The sequence below is a fragment of the Haematobia irritans genome, chromosome 3 (assembly GCF_050003625.1).
Source record: "Haematobia irritans isolate KBUSLIRL chromosome 3, ASM5000362v1, whole genome shotgun sequence".
Classification (NCBI taxonomy): domain Eukaryota; kingdom Metazoa; phylum Arthropoda; class Insecta; order Diptera; family Muscidae; genus Haematobia; species Haematobia irritans.
The window spans coordinates 206,715,708-206,730,439 of NC_134399.1; the positions used below are offsets into that span (position 1 = coordinate 206,715,708).

A 14,732-nucleotide genomic window follows, 5' to 3' on the forward strand; every position below is an offset into this window, starting at 1 on the left:
AATCGGGGGATCGGTTTATATGGGGGCTATATATAATTATGGACCGATGTGGACCAATTTTTGCATGGTTGTTAGAGACCATATGCTAACACCAAGTACCAAATTTCAGCCTTAGAGGCATCGCAAGCCAAATTTGGGGGTCCGTTTATATGGGGGATATACGTAAAAGTGGACCGATATGGCCCATTTGCAATACCATCCGACCTACATCAATAACAACTACTTGTACCAAGTTTCAAGTCGATAGCTTCTTTCGTTCGGAAGTTAGCGTGATTTAAACAGACGGACGGACGGACATGCTCAGATTAATTTATTTGGTACACTCAAAAAAAACAGAACCCTCTATTTCACCAAAGCCAATTTAAGTTTGTTTTAATTCAAGGAATTATTATGTTTGGAGAAAATTTCCTTTACTCTAATAATTTTTTGCAAACGTTAGTTAACCCTGGACAGTCATCCTTCGTCAAAATGACGACGCGTAATTTCATTATCGATTTAAAATGCATTTTGGTTGCTTTAAAGGGTGATACGGTCAAAATTTGGTCAAGGGAAAACGAGTGTAAATCGGTGAAATCGTTTATTTAAAAAATTAAATTAAATTTCTTTTTCAAGTTCAATTAGTATAAAATTCAGGAAAAATATTCAGTTAGGCTTTCGCTTTTCCAAATCCGAATTGCCGGGCCTCACGCTTGACACCTGCCATTAGATTTTGTACAGCCACCTTCTTCGCCGCAGAAAGCCAGTTTGCCTTGAACTGCTGCTCGTCCTTAGCAGTTTTTTTGGTCTTCTTTAGGTTCCGCTTGACAATAGCCCAGTATTTCTCAATTGGGCGGAGCTCTGGCGTGTTGGGAGGGTTCTTGTCCTTGGGAACCACCTGCACGTTGTTGGCGGCGTACCACTCCATGGCCTTTTTACCGTAATGGCAAGATGCCATTGACCGAGTTTTGACCGTATCACCCTTTATTATAAATTAATTGTTGACATGTCCGTCTGTCCGTCTATCTGTTGTAATCACGCTACAGCCTTCGACCTCCCGATAGAAACCGTAGTTTTTATCCAATTTGCCTGAAATTAGAAATCTAGAGGTATTTTAGGACCATCAAAAAGTGTACCGCAAATGGTGCATATCGGTCCATGTTTTGGTATAGCCCCCATATGGACCGATTTCCCGAATTTGCTTCTTGGGCGTCTAGAAAGTGTATTTTCTATCCGATTTGCCTGAAATTGCAAATCTAGAGGTATTTTAACACCACCAATTGGTGTGTCGAAAATGGGGTGTATCGGTCCATGTTTTGGTATAGCTCCCATATAGACCGATCTCCCGATTTTACTTCTTGCGCTTCTAGAATCCGTAGTTTTCATCCAATTTGCATGAAATTGGAAATCTCGAGGTATTCTAGGACCACAAAGAGGTGTGCCGAATATATTGTGTATCGGTGCAGTTTTTGATATAGGCCCCTTATAAACCGGCCCTCCGATTTGGGGTCTAGATTCTAGAACTACAATTAGATGTGCTGAATACTGTGTGTATCCTTCCATGTTTTGGTATAGCCCCCATTACACCGAACTCCCGGTATAACTCCTAGCGTTTCTAGAAATTTTAGTTTTTATCCGATTTGCCACAAATTGAAAATATACTGGAATTTTAGACCCATAACAAAGTGTATATGATTTAGTTTTATCGGTCCATTTGGTAAGGCATCTATATAAACCGATTTCACTTATTGAAACTGAATGCAAAATTTCCAGATTTTACTTCTCGTAGTCATATAAATAAGTGGCATGAAAATCTACAGATTTTAGATTTCAAATCAAGGCGTTATGCCATCATTTTCTTGCACACTTACAAGAGATGTTTATGATTCCTCTAAAACTCAAACAAAACAAGTAAGGAAAGTCTAAAGTCGGGCGGGGCCGACTATATTATACCCTGCACCACTTTGTAGATCTAAATTTTCGATGCCATATTACATCCGTCAAATGTGTTGGGTGCTATATAAAGGTTTGTCCCAAATACATACATTTAAATATAACTCGATTTGGACAGAATTTGATACACTTTTACAAAATCTATAGACTCAACATTTAAGTTGGCTAATGCACTAGGGTGGAACACAATTTTAGTAAAAAAATATTTGAAACATTTAAATCTGAAGCAATTTTAAGGAAACTTCGCAAAAAATTATTTATGATTTATCGCTCGATATATATGTATTAGAAGTTTAGGAAAATTAAAGTCAGTTTTACAACTTCTCGACGAAGCAATGGCGATTTTACAAGGAAAATGTTGGTATTTTGACCATTTTTGTCGAAATCAGAAAAACATATATATGGGAGCTATATCTAAATCTGAATCGATTTCAATCAAATTTGGCACTCATGACTATACTACCAATTGTACTCCTTGTGCAAAATTTCAAGCTAATCGGGATAAAACTCTGGCTTCTGGGTCCATATAAGTCCATATCGGGCGAAAGATATATATGGGAGCTATATCTAAATCTGAATCGATTTCAACCAAATTTGGCACACATAGCTACAATGCTAAATCTACTCCTTGTGCAAAATTTCAACCAAATTGGGCCAAAACTCTGGCTTTTAGGACCATATTAGTCCATATCGGCCGAAAGATATATATGGGAGCTATATCTAAATCTGAACCGATTTCAATAAAATTTTTTCGCACTTGACTATACTGCTAATTGTACTCCTAGTGCAAAATTTCAACCAAATTCGGCCAAAAATCTGGCTTCTGGGGCCATATAACCCAATATCGGTCGAAAGATATATATGGGAGCTATATCTAAATCTGAACCGATTTCTTTCAAATTTTGCGCACTTGACTATATGACTAAGTGTTATGTTTGTACAAAATTTCAAGCAAATCGGTATAAAACTCTGGCTGCTGGGTCCATATTAGTGCATATCGGACAAAAGATATATATGGGAGCTATATCTAAATCTGAACCGACTTCTTCCAAAATCAATAGGGTTCTATTTTGACCCAAATTAGGAATATGTGCCAAATTTGAAGGCGATTGGACTTAAATTGCTTTGATCACAAAAATGTGTTCACAGACAGACGGACGGACGGACAGACGGACATGGTTATATCGACTCAGGGACCCACCCTGAGCATTATTGACAAAGACACCATGTGTCTATCTCGTCTCCTTCTGGGTGTTACAAACATATGCACTAACTTACAATACCCTGTTCCACAGTGTGGCGCAGGGTATAAAAAATGGTTCTTATAAATTCAGAATCTGATCTTGTCTTCATAGGTCAAATCTTAACATTTATCTGTGGGAAACGTACTGGTTGAACTGATCTGCTTGGGAAAATATCTGTCATCAAACCCCCCTGAAATTTTTAAAGGAAACTATTATAAAAATATTTTTGAGTGTTGTTGACCTATTTTATGTTTATTCTGATTATTAATTTTGTTCGGCTTGAGGTCATAGAAACAATCCATTATTGATTTGTTTTAATATTTATTTCCAATATTTCGGTTAGTGCCACTAACTATCTTCTGGGATTTTGATTCATGGTGTTGGGTATTTAAGATTCAGCCCAGCCGAACTTACTACTGTATATATTTGTTTAAATTAAATTGATTAAACTAAACCAAACACAGCTTTATTTCATAAATATCAGGCTTCAAACATTGCCATCGGCAACTGCTACCACAAGCCAAGTAATTCGATTGGGCACGAAAGTCTTTAGCGGAACATTGTGCGATTGTATATACTTGTTTAATTTTTATAAAAATGTAAATAGGGTTTTAAATTCTGGGGGGGGGGCTGACATTTTTGTTGGCTTGGAGGGGGGGTGTATCTAAGCCCCTCCCCAGAGGCCTTCCTATGCTTATGCCTATTTCTGTATATAAACGAAAAAGCAAGTAGTCCAATTTTTTTGAAATGTGTGTGTGGAAACCATGGAGTGATTAATCAGTACTTCAGTGTTTGTGTCAGGCTTGCCCTGACCCTACTTTTTAAAAGAGTTCATATCTTTTCGAATTTATTTTCAGATCGAATGATATGGTTGACTAAGTTAACGAAAATATGCTTCGGGAGGCGCAGCGAAATAGGTCGGGTTATGCTAGTGAACAGATATATAAATTTTTGTGAAATAACATTTTAGTTTTCCGTTTTGTTTTTATTATTTCTTATATTCTAGAATGAAAAACTTTTTTATATAAAATAATTTCATAAAATATTTTCTAATAACTTCATACAATTTTATTTATAGATTTTAATTTTCATATATGCTATCAAACATAAAACAATATTGTCTCATTGTGTTAGAATTGAAATTAGAACACTATCATACATTTTGTAGGCCATAAAGAAGAGGAACAGATGATATGACAGCTTTTTTCTACAAAGCACAAAAAGGATGTTAGTATTTTTGTTTTTCTAGAAAAAAAATTTTAAAGAAACTTACATTTTAACAAGGATTTTAGCAAGGGGAAGTGTTGATGGATCTTCATCCATTAGAACATCGCGGGCTTTGATTGCAAAATCGCAGGTGAAGCGAATATTGTGATTATAGTATTGCATATCTTTCAACACACTGATGTCAAAGTCGGTGCTGAAATAATTTTGAATATTCAAATATTTCGTAAAGTTTAAATACTCATTATCTTAAAAATGGTTTGTTTAACATTTATTATTAAATGAAAAATATGTTTTTTTTAATGAGAATCTATAGAATTTTTCTCTCATGTTCACTTCTTACCCTTTCAGTTCATTCCACATCTCATTAACATATGATACGCCATGGCTTTTGTAGCTGTGAAACATGTAGGGTTTCATAACATCCAACGTAATGAAAACCTTACGTTGAATTTTCAAAAAAACGGGATCGGAACCCTTTAATGTTACTATAAGATCAGCAAACAATGCTGGTATCATCTGATAAATGAAAAACTATAAAAGTAAAAAAATATGAATTAGTATCTGTCTAAACTAGACTGTATTTAACTATAAACCATTTTTGAGTGAATTATGTATTGAAATTAATCATTCTGAATTTTGAATTGTAACGGAAAAATATTACGGTTTAAGAATCACTTGAAATGTATGAAATTGTACGAATTGCACTAATGATAGTAATATCGATACATGTCAAAAGATAATTTCAGTTTTCCACTAGTTCCAAAAAATTAATTAAAAAGAAAATCGATAGGTTTCCTGGCTGGCAGGAAAGACTTCTTATTTTCCGGCAGCCACGGATAGAATTACTTGGTGAGATCATCCTCGAATAAAGGCTTAACTTAAAATTTAACCCACTTGTGTTTACGTCTCGTTTCTCTTTTTTGAATTATTGTTGGATTGGGCTGATTTCTCATTGCTCGAGGAACAATTCAAAACCCAAATAACAATATTATCTCGCCTAGCAACTTCATCCATCGAACCTTCTGCTAGTGTGAAATTTTGGGATTTTGTTTTCTCTCCATATCCAATATACACATACAGTCCACAACAAATACAACCTCTGGAGTCGTATATCCATTTAGTGTCACTTTTATACCCTCCACCATAGGATGGGGGTATATTAACTTTGTCATTCCGTTTGTAACACATCGAAATATTGCTCTAAGACCCCATAAAGTATATATATTATGGGTCGTGGTGAAATTCTGAGTCGATCTGAGCATGTCCGTCCGTCCGTCCGTCTGTTGAAATCACACTAACTTCCGAACGAAACAAGCTATCGACTTGAAACTTGGCACAAATAGTTGTTATTGATGTAGGTCGGATGGTATTGTAAATGGGCCATATCGGTCCACTTTTACGTATAGCCCCCATATAAACGGACCCCCAAATTTGGCTTGCTAGGCCTCTAAGAGAAGCAAATTTCATCCGATCCGGCTGAAATTTGGTACATGGTGTTAGTATATGGTCTCTAACAACCATGCAAAAATTGGTCCATATCGGTCCACTTTTACGTATAGCCCCCATATAAACGGACCCCCAAATTTGGCTTGCGATCGCTCTAAGAGAAGCAAATTTCATCCGATCCGGCTGAAATTTGGTACATGGTGTTAGTATATGGTCTCTAACAACCATTCAAAAATTGGTCCATATCGGTCCATAATTATATATAGCCCCCATATAAACGGACCCCCAAATTTGGCTTGCGATTGCTCTAAGAGAAGCAAATTTCATCCGATACGGCCGAAATTTGGTACATGGTGTTAGTATATAGTCTCTAACAACTATGCAAAAATTGGTTCACATCGGTTCATAATTATATATAGCCCCATATAAACCGATCCCCGATTTGGCTTGCGGAGCCTCTAAGAGAAGCAAATTTCATCCGATCCGGCTGAAATTTGGTACATGGTGTTGGTATATGGTCTCTAACAACTATGCAAAAATTAGTATATATCGGTCAATAATTATATACAGCCCCCATATAAACCGATCCACCGATTTGGCTTGCGGAGCTTCTAAGAGAGCAAATTTCATCCGATCCGGCTGAAATTTGGTACATGGTGTTAGTATATGGTCTCTAACAACCATGCAAAAAGTCAATAATTATATATAGCCCCCATATAAACCGATCCCCCGATTTGGCTTGCGGAGTCTCTAAGAGAGCACATTTCATCCGATCCGGCTGAAATTTGGTACATGGTGTTGGTATATGGTCTTTAACAACCATGCAAAAGTTGGTCCACATCGCTTCATAATTATATATAGCCCCATATAAACCGATCCCCGATTTGGCTTGCGGAGCCTCTAAGAGAAGCAAATTTCATCCGATCCGGCTGAAATTTGGTACATGGTGTTGGTATATGGTCTCTAACAACTATGCAAAAATTAGTATATATCGGTCAATAATTATATACAGCCCCCATATAAACCGATCCACCGATTTGGCTTGCGGAGCTTCTAAGAGAGCAAATTTCATCCGATCCGGCTGAAATTTGGTACATGGTGTTAGTATATGGTCTCTAACAACCATGCAAAAAGTCAATAATTATATATAGCCCCCATATAAACCGATCCCCCGATTTGGCTTGCGGAGCCTCTAAGAGAAGCAAATTTCATCCGATCCGGCTGAAATTTGGTACATGGTGTTAATATATGACCTCAAACACCAATGCAAAAATTGGTCGAAATCGGTCCATAATTATATATAGCTCCCATATAAACCGATCCCCAGATTTGACCTCCGGAGCATCTTGGAAGCAAGGCCGTATTCAGGGGGGGGATGAGGGGGATCAAACCCCCCCCGAAATGAATGAATATTTTTATATAAATAAATATATATTTTTAGCTGCATAGAAAATCGAAGATGTTGAAGAAAAGCTGGAGGTTTTATTTTGAAAAACGCTTACCTATAAAACTTGCACAAATCATAGAATACTAGTTGAAAACAGGGATCCGGAGCGGAGCGGAGCGGAGCAAGCCCTTTTTGGCCGGAGCGGGAGCGGAGCGGGAGCGGAGCGGGAGCGGAGCGGGAGCGGCATTTATAAAATCCGGAGCGGAGCGGGAGCGGAGCGGTTTCCAAATGAAAAACCGCTCCGCTCCGAATAAAATATTACTTGAATGAAATGTGTAACTTTGAAATTACACTGTGTAGGTAATTTCAAATTTAGCTAGTACTTAGCGTAGTGTGAGTAAACGTTTAAAATGTACGATATGTATTTTTGTACGTACGTACATTGGGGAAAACACAACGTGTTTTTTAGTAATTGTTTTCAAAAACGGCAAATGTCAAAATATATATTTAGTATGTGTTGTAAAAGTAACAACAGTACTTTCGATCAATTTCATCCCGTATTACTACAAAGATGTTTGTAATGAACGTCAAATAAATGCAATTAAACGATCTTATTTATATTTAATTTTTTAGTTTTCTACACAGAAAAAAATATTGTCGTGAAGTCAAAGATTCCATGTCCTTAGAATAAGAATGCAAATTTTGCTTAACATGGAAGACGCATTTCTCTAAAATAAAGTTTTTTTTCTTGTCCAAAAGGCAATAAACTTTTGAATGAAGTTGTATTGTCCTTACAATTAAGTGATTTTACTTAAAAATGTGTATCATAACATGAAAGATACAATTTTTGAGGTAAGGTCAACGTGACTTTAATAATTAAGAAAAATTCTTTAAAATTAATAAAATTGTCTTTAAATTTGTTTCCTTTTTGCATCTTGCCTACAAAGCAAAAAATCGTTAAAAAATAAGACATGTTTTTCAACACTTTATTTTAAAGACGCTTTTTACTTGAAACATAGCATAATTTCTACTGGAAGTCGAGTCTTAATATGGAAAAAAATAACTCGTTAACTCGTTTTTAAAGGATTTTGATAATAACTGACGAAAAAAATCTAAAAAAATTAAAAATTAACATTTGCTTCCTAGAAGCAAGTACATAACCCCCAAATTTAAAAGAGAATTACGTCTTTAAAGTATCCTTACTTGTATTCTCCGCTTCTTTGGCTCGGAATTAATACCCAAACTGTTAAAGTAAAGACAAAATCTTTGGAACCGGGCATGCTTTTTTTCATTCACATTTGCTTTACTATTGTACTATATCCTAGCATTCTCTTATTTCTGATATTAGTTCTCGAAAATTAATTAAAATTATGGATAGTTTCAATTTTGGTTGAAAAATGTGCGCATATACATTTATTATACAATAAAGGGGAAAAAAGCGAAATTAGGTAACACTAGATCTGTGTAAGAATATTCGTAGGTATACCACGGACTGATGTCGATGGAGGTTGTTGCAAACATAAACATACACACACACATTACAAATATAACAAAACCTCTTCTCTACGTCTGTTGCAAAACAAAAAAAAAAACTTTCGGAGAGTAGTTACTTATACTCTGTGTATAGACTTTCAATTCCAATCAGCGTTGCCGTTTTGGTCCGATCGGACCAAAATTGGTCCAAAAGATTTCTAATTTTTAAATTTAGTCCGATGGTCAGACCAAACAGAATTTGGTCCATTTTGGTCCATTTTCATAAATTTGGTTTCTATCACATATTAAATAGTAGATGGTGCACCGCAAAGAATATTGTCGGGAGGCCAAATATTTCACATGCTTAAAATACGAATACGAATTTTGCTTAGAATAGACGACGTATTTCTCTGAAAAAAAGTTTTTCCTTGTCTAAAAGTCTCTAAACTTTTCAATGAAGTCTGTTTGTCCTTATAGCTAAGTGATTCGACATAAAAATGTGTATCCTAACATGAATGCAAATTTCGTTTTAATGAAGTCAAAATGGATTTAATATTTCTGAAAAAATCTTCAAAATTAATAGAATATTTCAACACATTGTTTTAAAGTCATTATACCCTAAACCACATAGTGGTTAGGGTATAATAACCAAGAAATATTGATTTTAGACCCCATAAAATATATACCGATCGACTCAGAATCACCTCCTGAGTCGATCTAGCGCTTGGCGTCCGTCCGTCCATCCGTCCGTCTGTCCATGTATTTGTTGTTCACAGGATTTCGGTCGCAATTATTAACCGATTTTGATGAAATTTGGTACAGGGAGTTTTTTTGGGCACAAGGACGAACGTTTTTGAATTTGGAAGAAATCGGATCAAATTTAGATATATGTATTGCCCGATTTCGACAAATGGGGTCACGTTGCACTTTTTTTACTAAGCGATCGTCGTCAAATTTAGCACAAAATAATCTTCTGTATCACCCTTTAAGTCTGAAAATTTCATCGAAATCGGTTCAGATTTAGATATAGGTCCCATATATATGTATCGCCCGATTTTGTCAAATTAGGTCATAAAACCCTTATTTATCAACCGATCTTACTCAAAGTTGGCGAAATGTAATCTTCTATAGCACTAACTATATGTGCAAAAAATCATCGAAATCGGTTCAGATTTAGCTATAGCTCCCATATATGTACCATTCGATTTTTCTATATAAAATAAAACTCAATTGAACAAATAATACAATGTTTGTACTATAATCTTCTCGAAGAGGAGCGGAGCGATTTTTTTTCTCGGAGCGGAGCGAGGAGCGGAGCGAGGAGCGGAGCGGTTTTTTTTTCTCCGGAGCGGGAGCGGAGTGGAGCGAAAAAAATGGACCGCTCCGGATCCCTGGTTGAAAAGCCCGTCAAACGACGGTCGAAAAAAACAAATTGTTTTTGTTCTCGCACCACAAATTTCATTTTTGGAAAATGAATTTCTGCTTTTTATGTGTGTTTGTTGTTCTTTTTGTGAACATGACTCGCTTTGTTTGGCCATAGCAACAACAACGAAACAGCCAAACACACATGTGTAAATGAAATGGCGCAAAACCTGCGAAAAGAACCTGCCTAATTCAGCTATGGAAGCAATAAAGAGATATTTCCAAACGTGCATATTCTTTTACAAATTTTGGTCACTTTGTCAGTTACTCAGGGATGGAAAATACAATTTTTAAGAAAGTACAAGAAAGGTATTTTTTGAGCGGAAAGCTACTTTTTACCAAATTTCAACAAAAATTTCACTGGAAGATTATTGTCAAGAGACTGAATTTTAAAGAAAATAAAATTTTGACAAAATTTTCTTTAGAAATAAAATTTTGCAAAAATTTCCTTTAGAAATAAAATTTTTATAAAATTTTCAATTGAAATAAAATTTTGACAAAATTTTCTATAAAAATAAAATTTTGCCAAAATTCTATATAGAAATAAAATGTTGACAACATTTTCTACCGAAATAAAAAATCGATAATATAGAATCGCATTCTTTTTTCGGCTAAAACTTTCTTGAAGTTCAATAAAATCCTGTTTTTGACTATGTCTCTTACAAAATCGAGATTTTCTTCCCACATGAACATGTCTGTTTTGCCGGATTTGTAAAAGACTATTAGCAAATAAGGTTGATAAAGACTTTCTCAAAATATTAAAATATTTTGTCAAAGCTATTGTACCATAAATCTGATATCGACTCAAAAATGTCTACACAAACGGTACTAAATCATTCGCGGGGGTACTACGGTACTGACCGGGGTGAAAAAGGTTTGAAAAAAGTACTATAGTACTGCATTTTCCATCCCTGCAGTTACTACGTGCTCATCCGAACGTTCATTTTCAACAATGAAGAGATTAAAGACGTATCTTAGAAATGCGACTAGCGAGAGTAGACTGACTCAAAGGATTGACATTAATGTCGGTTCATCGCCGAATAAATGTGCCAACTGAAGAAGTCATGGATTTATTTGCTGCCCAGAAAGCCCGTCGGCTCAATTTAATATTATAACAAGTATATACAGCACTAAGTTCGGTCGGGCCGAATCTTAAATACCCACCACCATGAACCAAATATTAGGGTTTCCTTTGAAATTTCAGGAGGGCTTGAGGACTTGAGGATATTCCCGAAGATAAATTTAAAGATTTCACCTATGAGGACTATATCAGATTCTGGATTTATAAGAACCATTTTTGTTTGAGTTTTAGAGGAATTATTAACATCTCTTGTAAGTGTGCAAAAAAATTATAAAATAACGTCTTGATTTGAAATCTTAAATCTGTAGAAGTAAAATCTGGAAATTTTACATTGAGTTTCAAGCAATTTTCATGATCAGTGCGCCTTCTACACCCTCAGGAAGTGAAGTCGGTCTATATGGAGGCATTATCAAATGGATCGATAAAAACTTAATCCGATACACGTTTTTGTGAGCCTAAAATACCAGAATATTTACAATTTCAGGCAAATCAGATAAAAACTACGGTTTCTAGAAACCCAAGGAGTTAAATCGGGAGATCGTTCTTATGGGGGCTATACTAAAATATGGACCGATACTCACCGTTTTCGGCACACCTCTTTATGGTCCTAAAATATCTCTAGATTTCCAATTTCAGACAAATTGGATAAAAACTACGGTTTCTATAAGCTCAAGACCCCAAATCGGGAGGTCGTTTTATATGGGGACCATACCAAAACATGGACCGATACTCACAATTTTTGGCACACGTATTTGTGGTCCTACAATACCTCTAGATTTCCAATTTCAGGTAAATTGAATAAAAACTGCGGTTTCTATAAGCCCAAGAAATAAAATCGGGAGATCGGTCTATATGGGGGCTATACCAAAATATATATCGATACTCACAATTTTTGGCACACCTCTTTATGGTCCTACAATACCTCTAGATTTCCAATTTCAGGTAAATTGAATAAAAACTGCGGTTTCTATAAGCCAAGAAGTAAAATCGGGAGATCGGTCTATATGGGGGCTATACCAAAACATGGACCGATAATCACCATTTTTGGCACATCTCTTTATGGTTATAAAATACCTATAGGTTTCAAATTTCAGGCAAATTGGATAAAAACTACGATTTCTATAAGCCAAAGACCCCAAATCGGGAGGTCGGTTTATATGGGGACTATATCAAAACCTGGACCGATATAGCCCATCTTCGAACTTGACCTGCCTGCTGATAAAAGACGAGTTTGTACAAAATTCCAGTACGATTTCTTCATTATTGAAGACTGTAGCGTGATTACAACAGACAGACAGACGGACATCGTTATATCGTCTTAGAATTTCTCCCTGATCAAGAATATATATACTTTATATAGTCGGAAATCGATATTTCGATGTGTTACAAACGGAATGGCGAACTTATTATACCCCCATCACCATTCTATGGTGGTGGGTATAAAAATATTGTATACATACATAAATACATAAATAAATTTTTTTTTAAGTTGAACCCGCCCCGAATTAAAATCCTGGCTACGGCCTTGCTTGGAAGAGCAAAATTTATCCGATTCGGTTGACATTTGGTACGTGATGTTAGTATATGGTATCCAACAACCATGCAGGAATTGGTTCATATCGGTCCATAATTATATATAGCTCCCATATAAACCGATACCCAGATTTGACCTCCGGAGCATCCTGGAAGAGCAAAATTTATCCGATTCGGTTGAAATTTGGTACGCGAAGTTAGTATATGGTATCCAACAACCATGCAGGAATTGGTTCATATCAGTCCATAATTATATATAGCCCCCATATAAACCGATACCCAGATTTGACCCCGGGTGCCTTTCGGAGACACAAAATTCATCCGATCTGGTTGGAATTTGGTACGTGGTGGTAGTATATGATATTTAACAACTATGCCAAAAGTGGTCCATATCAGTCCATAATCATATTTAATTGAATTTTTAATTGAATCAATTAAAAAATTAATTGAAATTTGCTAATAAAATCAATTAATTTTTTAATCAAGCATTTGTTTTAATTTCCAATTAAAACTGTGATTGATACTATCATTTTCGTGATTGAAGACATTTCAATTAAAAAATTAATTCGATCAATTAATTTCGTGATTGAATCAGAAGAAAATTTTTTTGTGTGTAGAACATTTTCTGAAAATTTTATTTCTATAGAAAATTTTATTTCTATTGAAAATTTTCTAAAAATTTTATTTCTGTAGAAATTTTTCTGAAAATTTTATTCCTAAGGAAAATTTTCTGAAAATTTTATTTCTATAAAATATTTTCTAAAAATTTTATTTCTGTAGAATATTGTCTGAAAATTTTATTTCTATAGAAAATTTTGCCAAAATTTAATGTCTATAGAAAATATTGTCAAAATTTTATTTATATAGATAATTTTATCAAAATTGTATTTCGTTATTGTTGTTTCTTTTTATACCCTCCACCATAGGATGGGGGGTATATTAACTTTGTCATTCCGTTTGTAACACATCGAAATATTGCTCTAAGACCCCATAAAGTATATATATTCTGGGTCGTGGTGAAATTCTGAGTCGATCTGAGCATGTTCGTCCGTCCGTCCGTCCGTCCGTCCGTCCGACTGTTGAAATCACGCTAACTTCCGAACGAAACAAGCTATCGACTTGAAACTTGGCACAAGTAGTTGTTATTGATGTAGGTCGGATGGTATTGCAAATGGGCCATATCGGTCCACTTTTACGTATAGCCCCCATATAAACGGACCCCCAGATTTGGCTTGCGAGGCCTCTAAGAGAAGCAAATTTCATCCGATCCGGCTGAAATTTGGTACATGGTGTTAGTATATGGTCTCTAACAACCATGCAAAAATTGGTCCACATCGGTGCATAATTATATATAGCCCCCATATAAACCGATCCCCCGATTTGGCTTGCGAGGCCTCTAAAAGAAGCGAATTTCATCCGATCCGGCTGAAATTTGGTACATGGTGTTAGTATATGGTCTCTAACAACCATGCAAAAATTGGGCCACATCAGTCCATAATTATATATAGCCCCCATATAAACCGGTCACCAGATTTGACCTCCGGAGCCTCTTGGAAGACCAAAATTCATCTGATTCAGTTGAAATTTGGTACGTGGTGTTAATATATGGCCTCAAACTCCCATGCAAAAATTGGTCGAAATCGGTCCATAATTATATATAAACCCATATAAACCGATCCCCAGATTTGACCTCCGGTGCCTTTTGGAGAAGCAAAATTCATCCGATCTGGTTGAAATTTTGTACGTGGTGGTAGTATATGATATTTAACAACCATGCCAAAAGTGGTCCATATCAGTCCATAATCATATATAGCCATATAAACCGATCCCGAGATTTGGTTTAGGAGCCTCTTGGAGGAGCAAATTTCATCCGAGTCAGTTGAAATTTGGTACATTGTGCTAGTATATGGCCGTTAACAACCATGCCTAACTAGGTCCATATCGGTCTATAGTTATATATAACCCTCAGATAAATCGATCCCCAATCACA

The 14,732-nt window shown here is 35.7% G+C and overlaps 1 protein-coding gene across 1 annotated transcript in view; it reads right to left on the bottom strand.

Moving 5' to 3' along the window:
- Window positions 1–4,137: 4,137 nt before the first annotated feature.
- LOC142231737 (putative fatty acyl-CoA reductase CG8306) overlaps window positions 4,138–14,732 on the bottom strand; it is a gene marked incomplete in the record, with an annotated part of 71,558 nt that continues 60,963 nt past the window's right edge. The window contains 3 exon segments of the mRNA XM_075302360.1: window positions 4,138–4,380; window positions 4,447–4,593; window positions 4,741–4,931. Coding sequence (XP_075158475.1) covers window positions 4,296–4,380; window positions 4,447–4,593; window positions 4,741–4,931 — 423 coding nt within the window.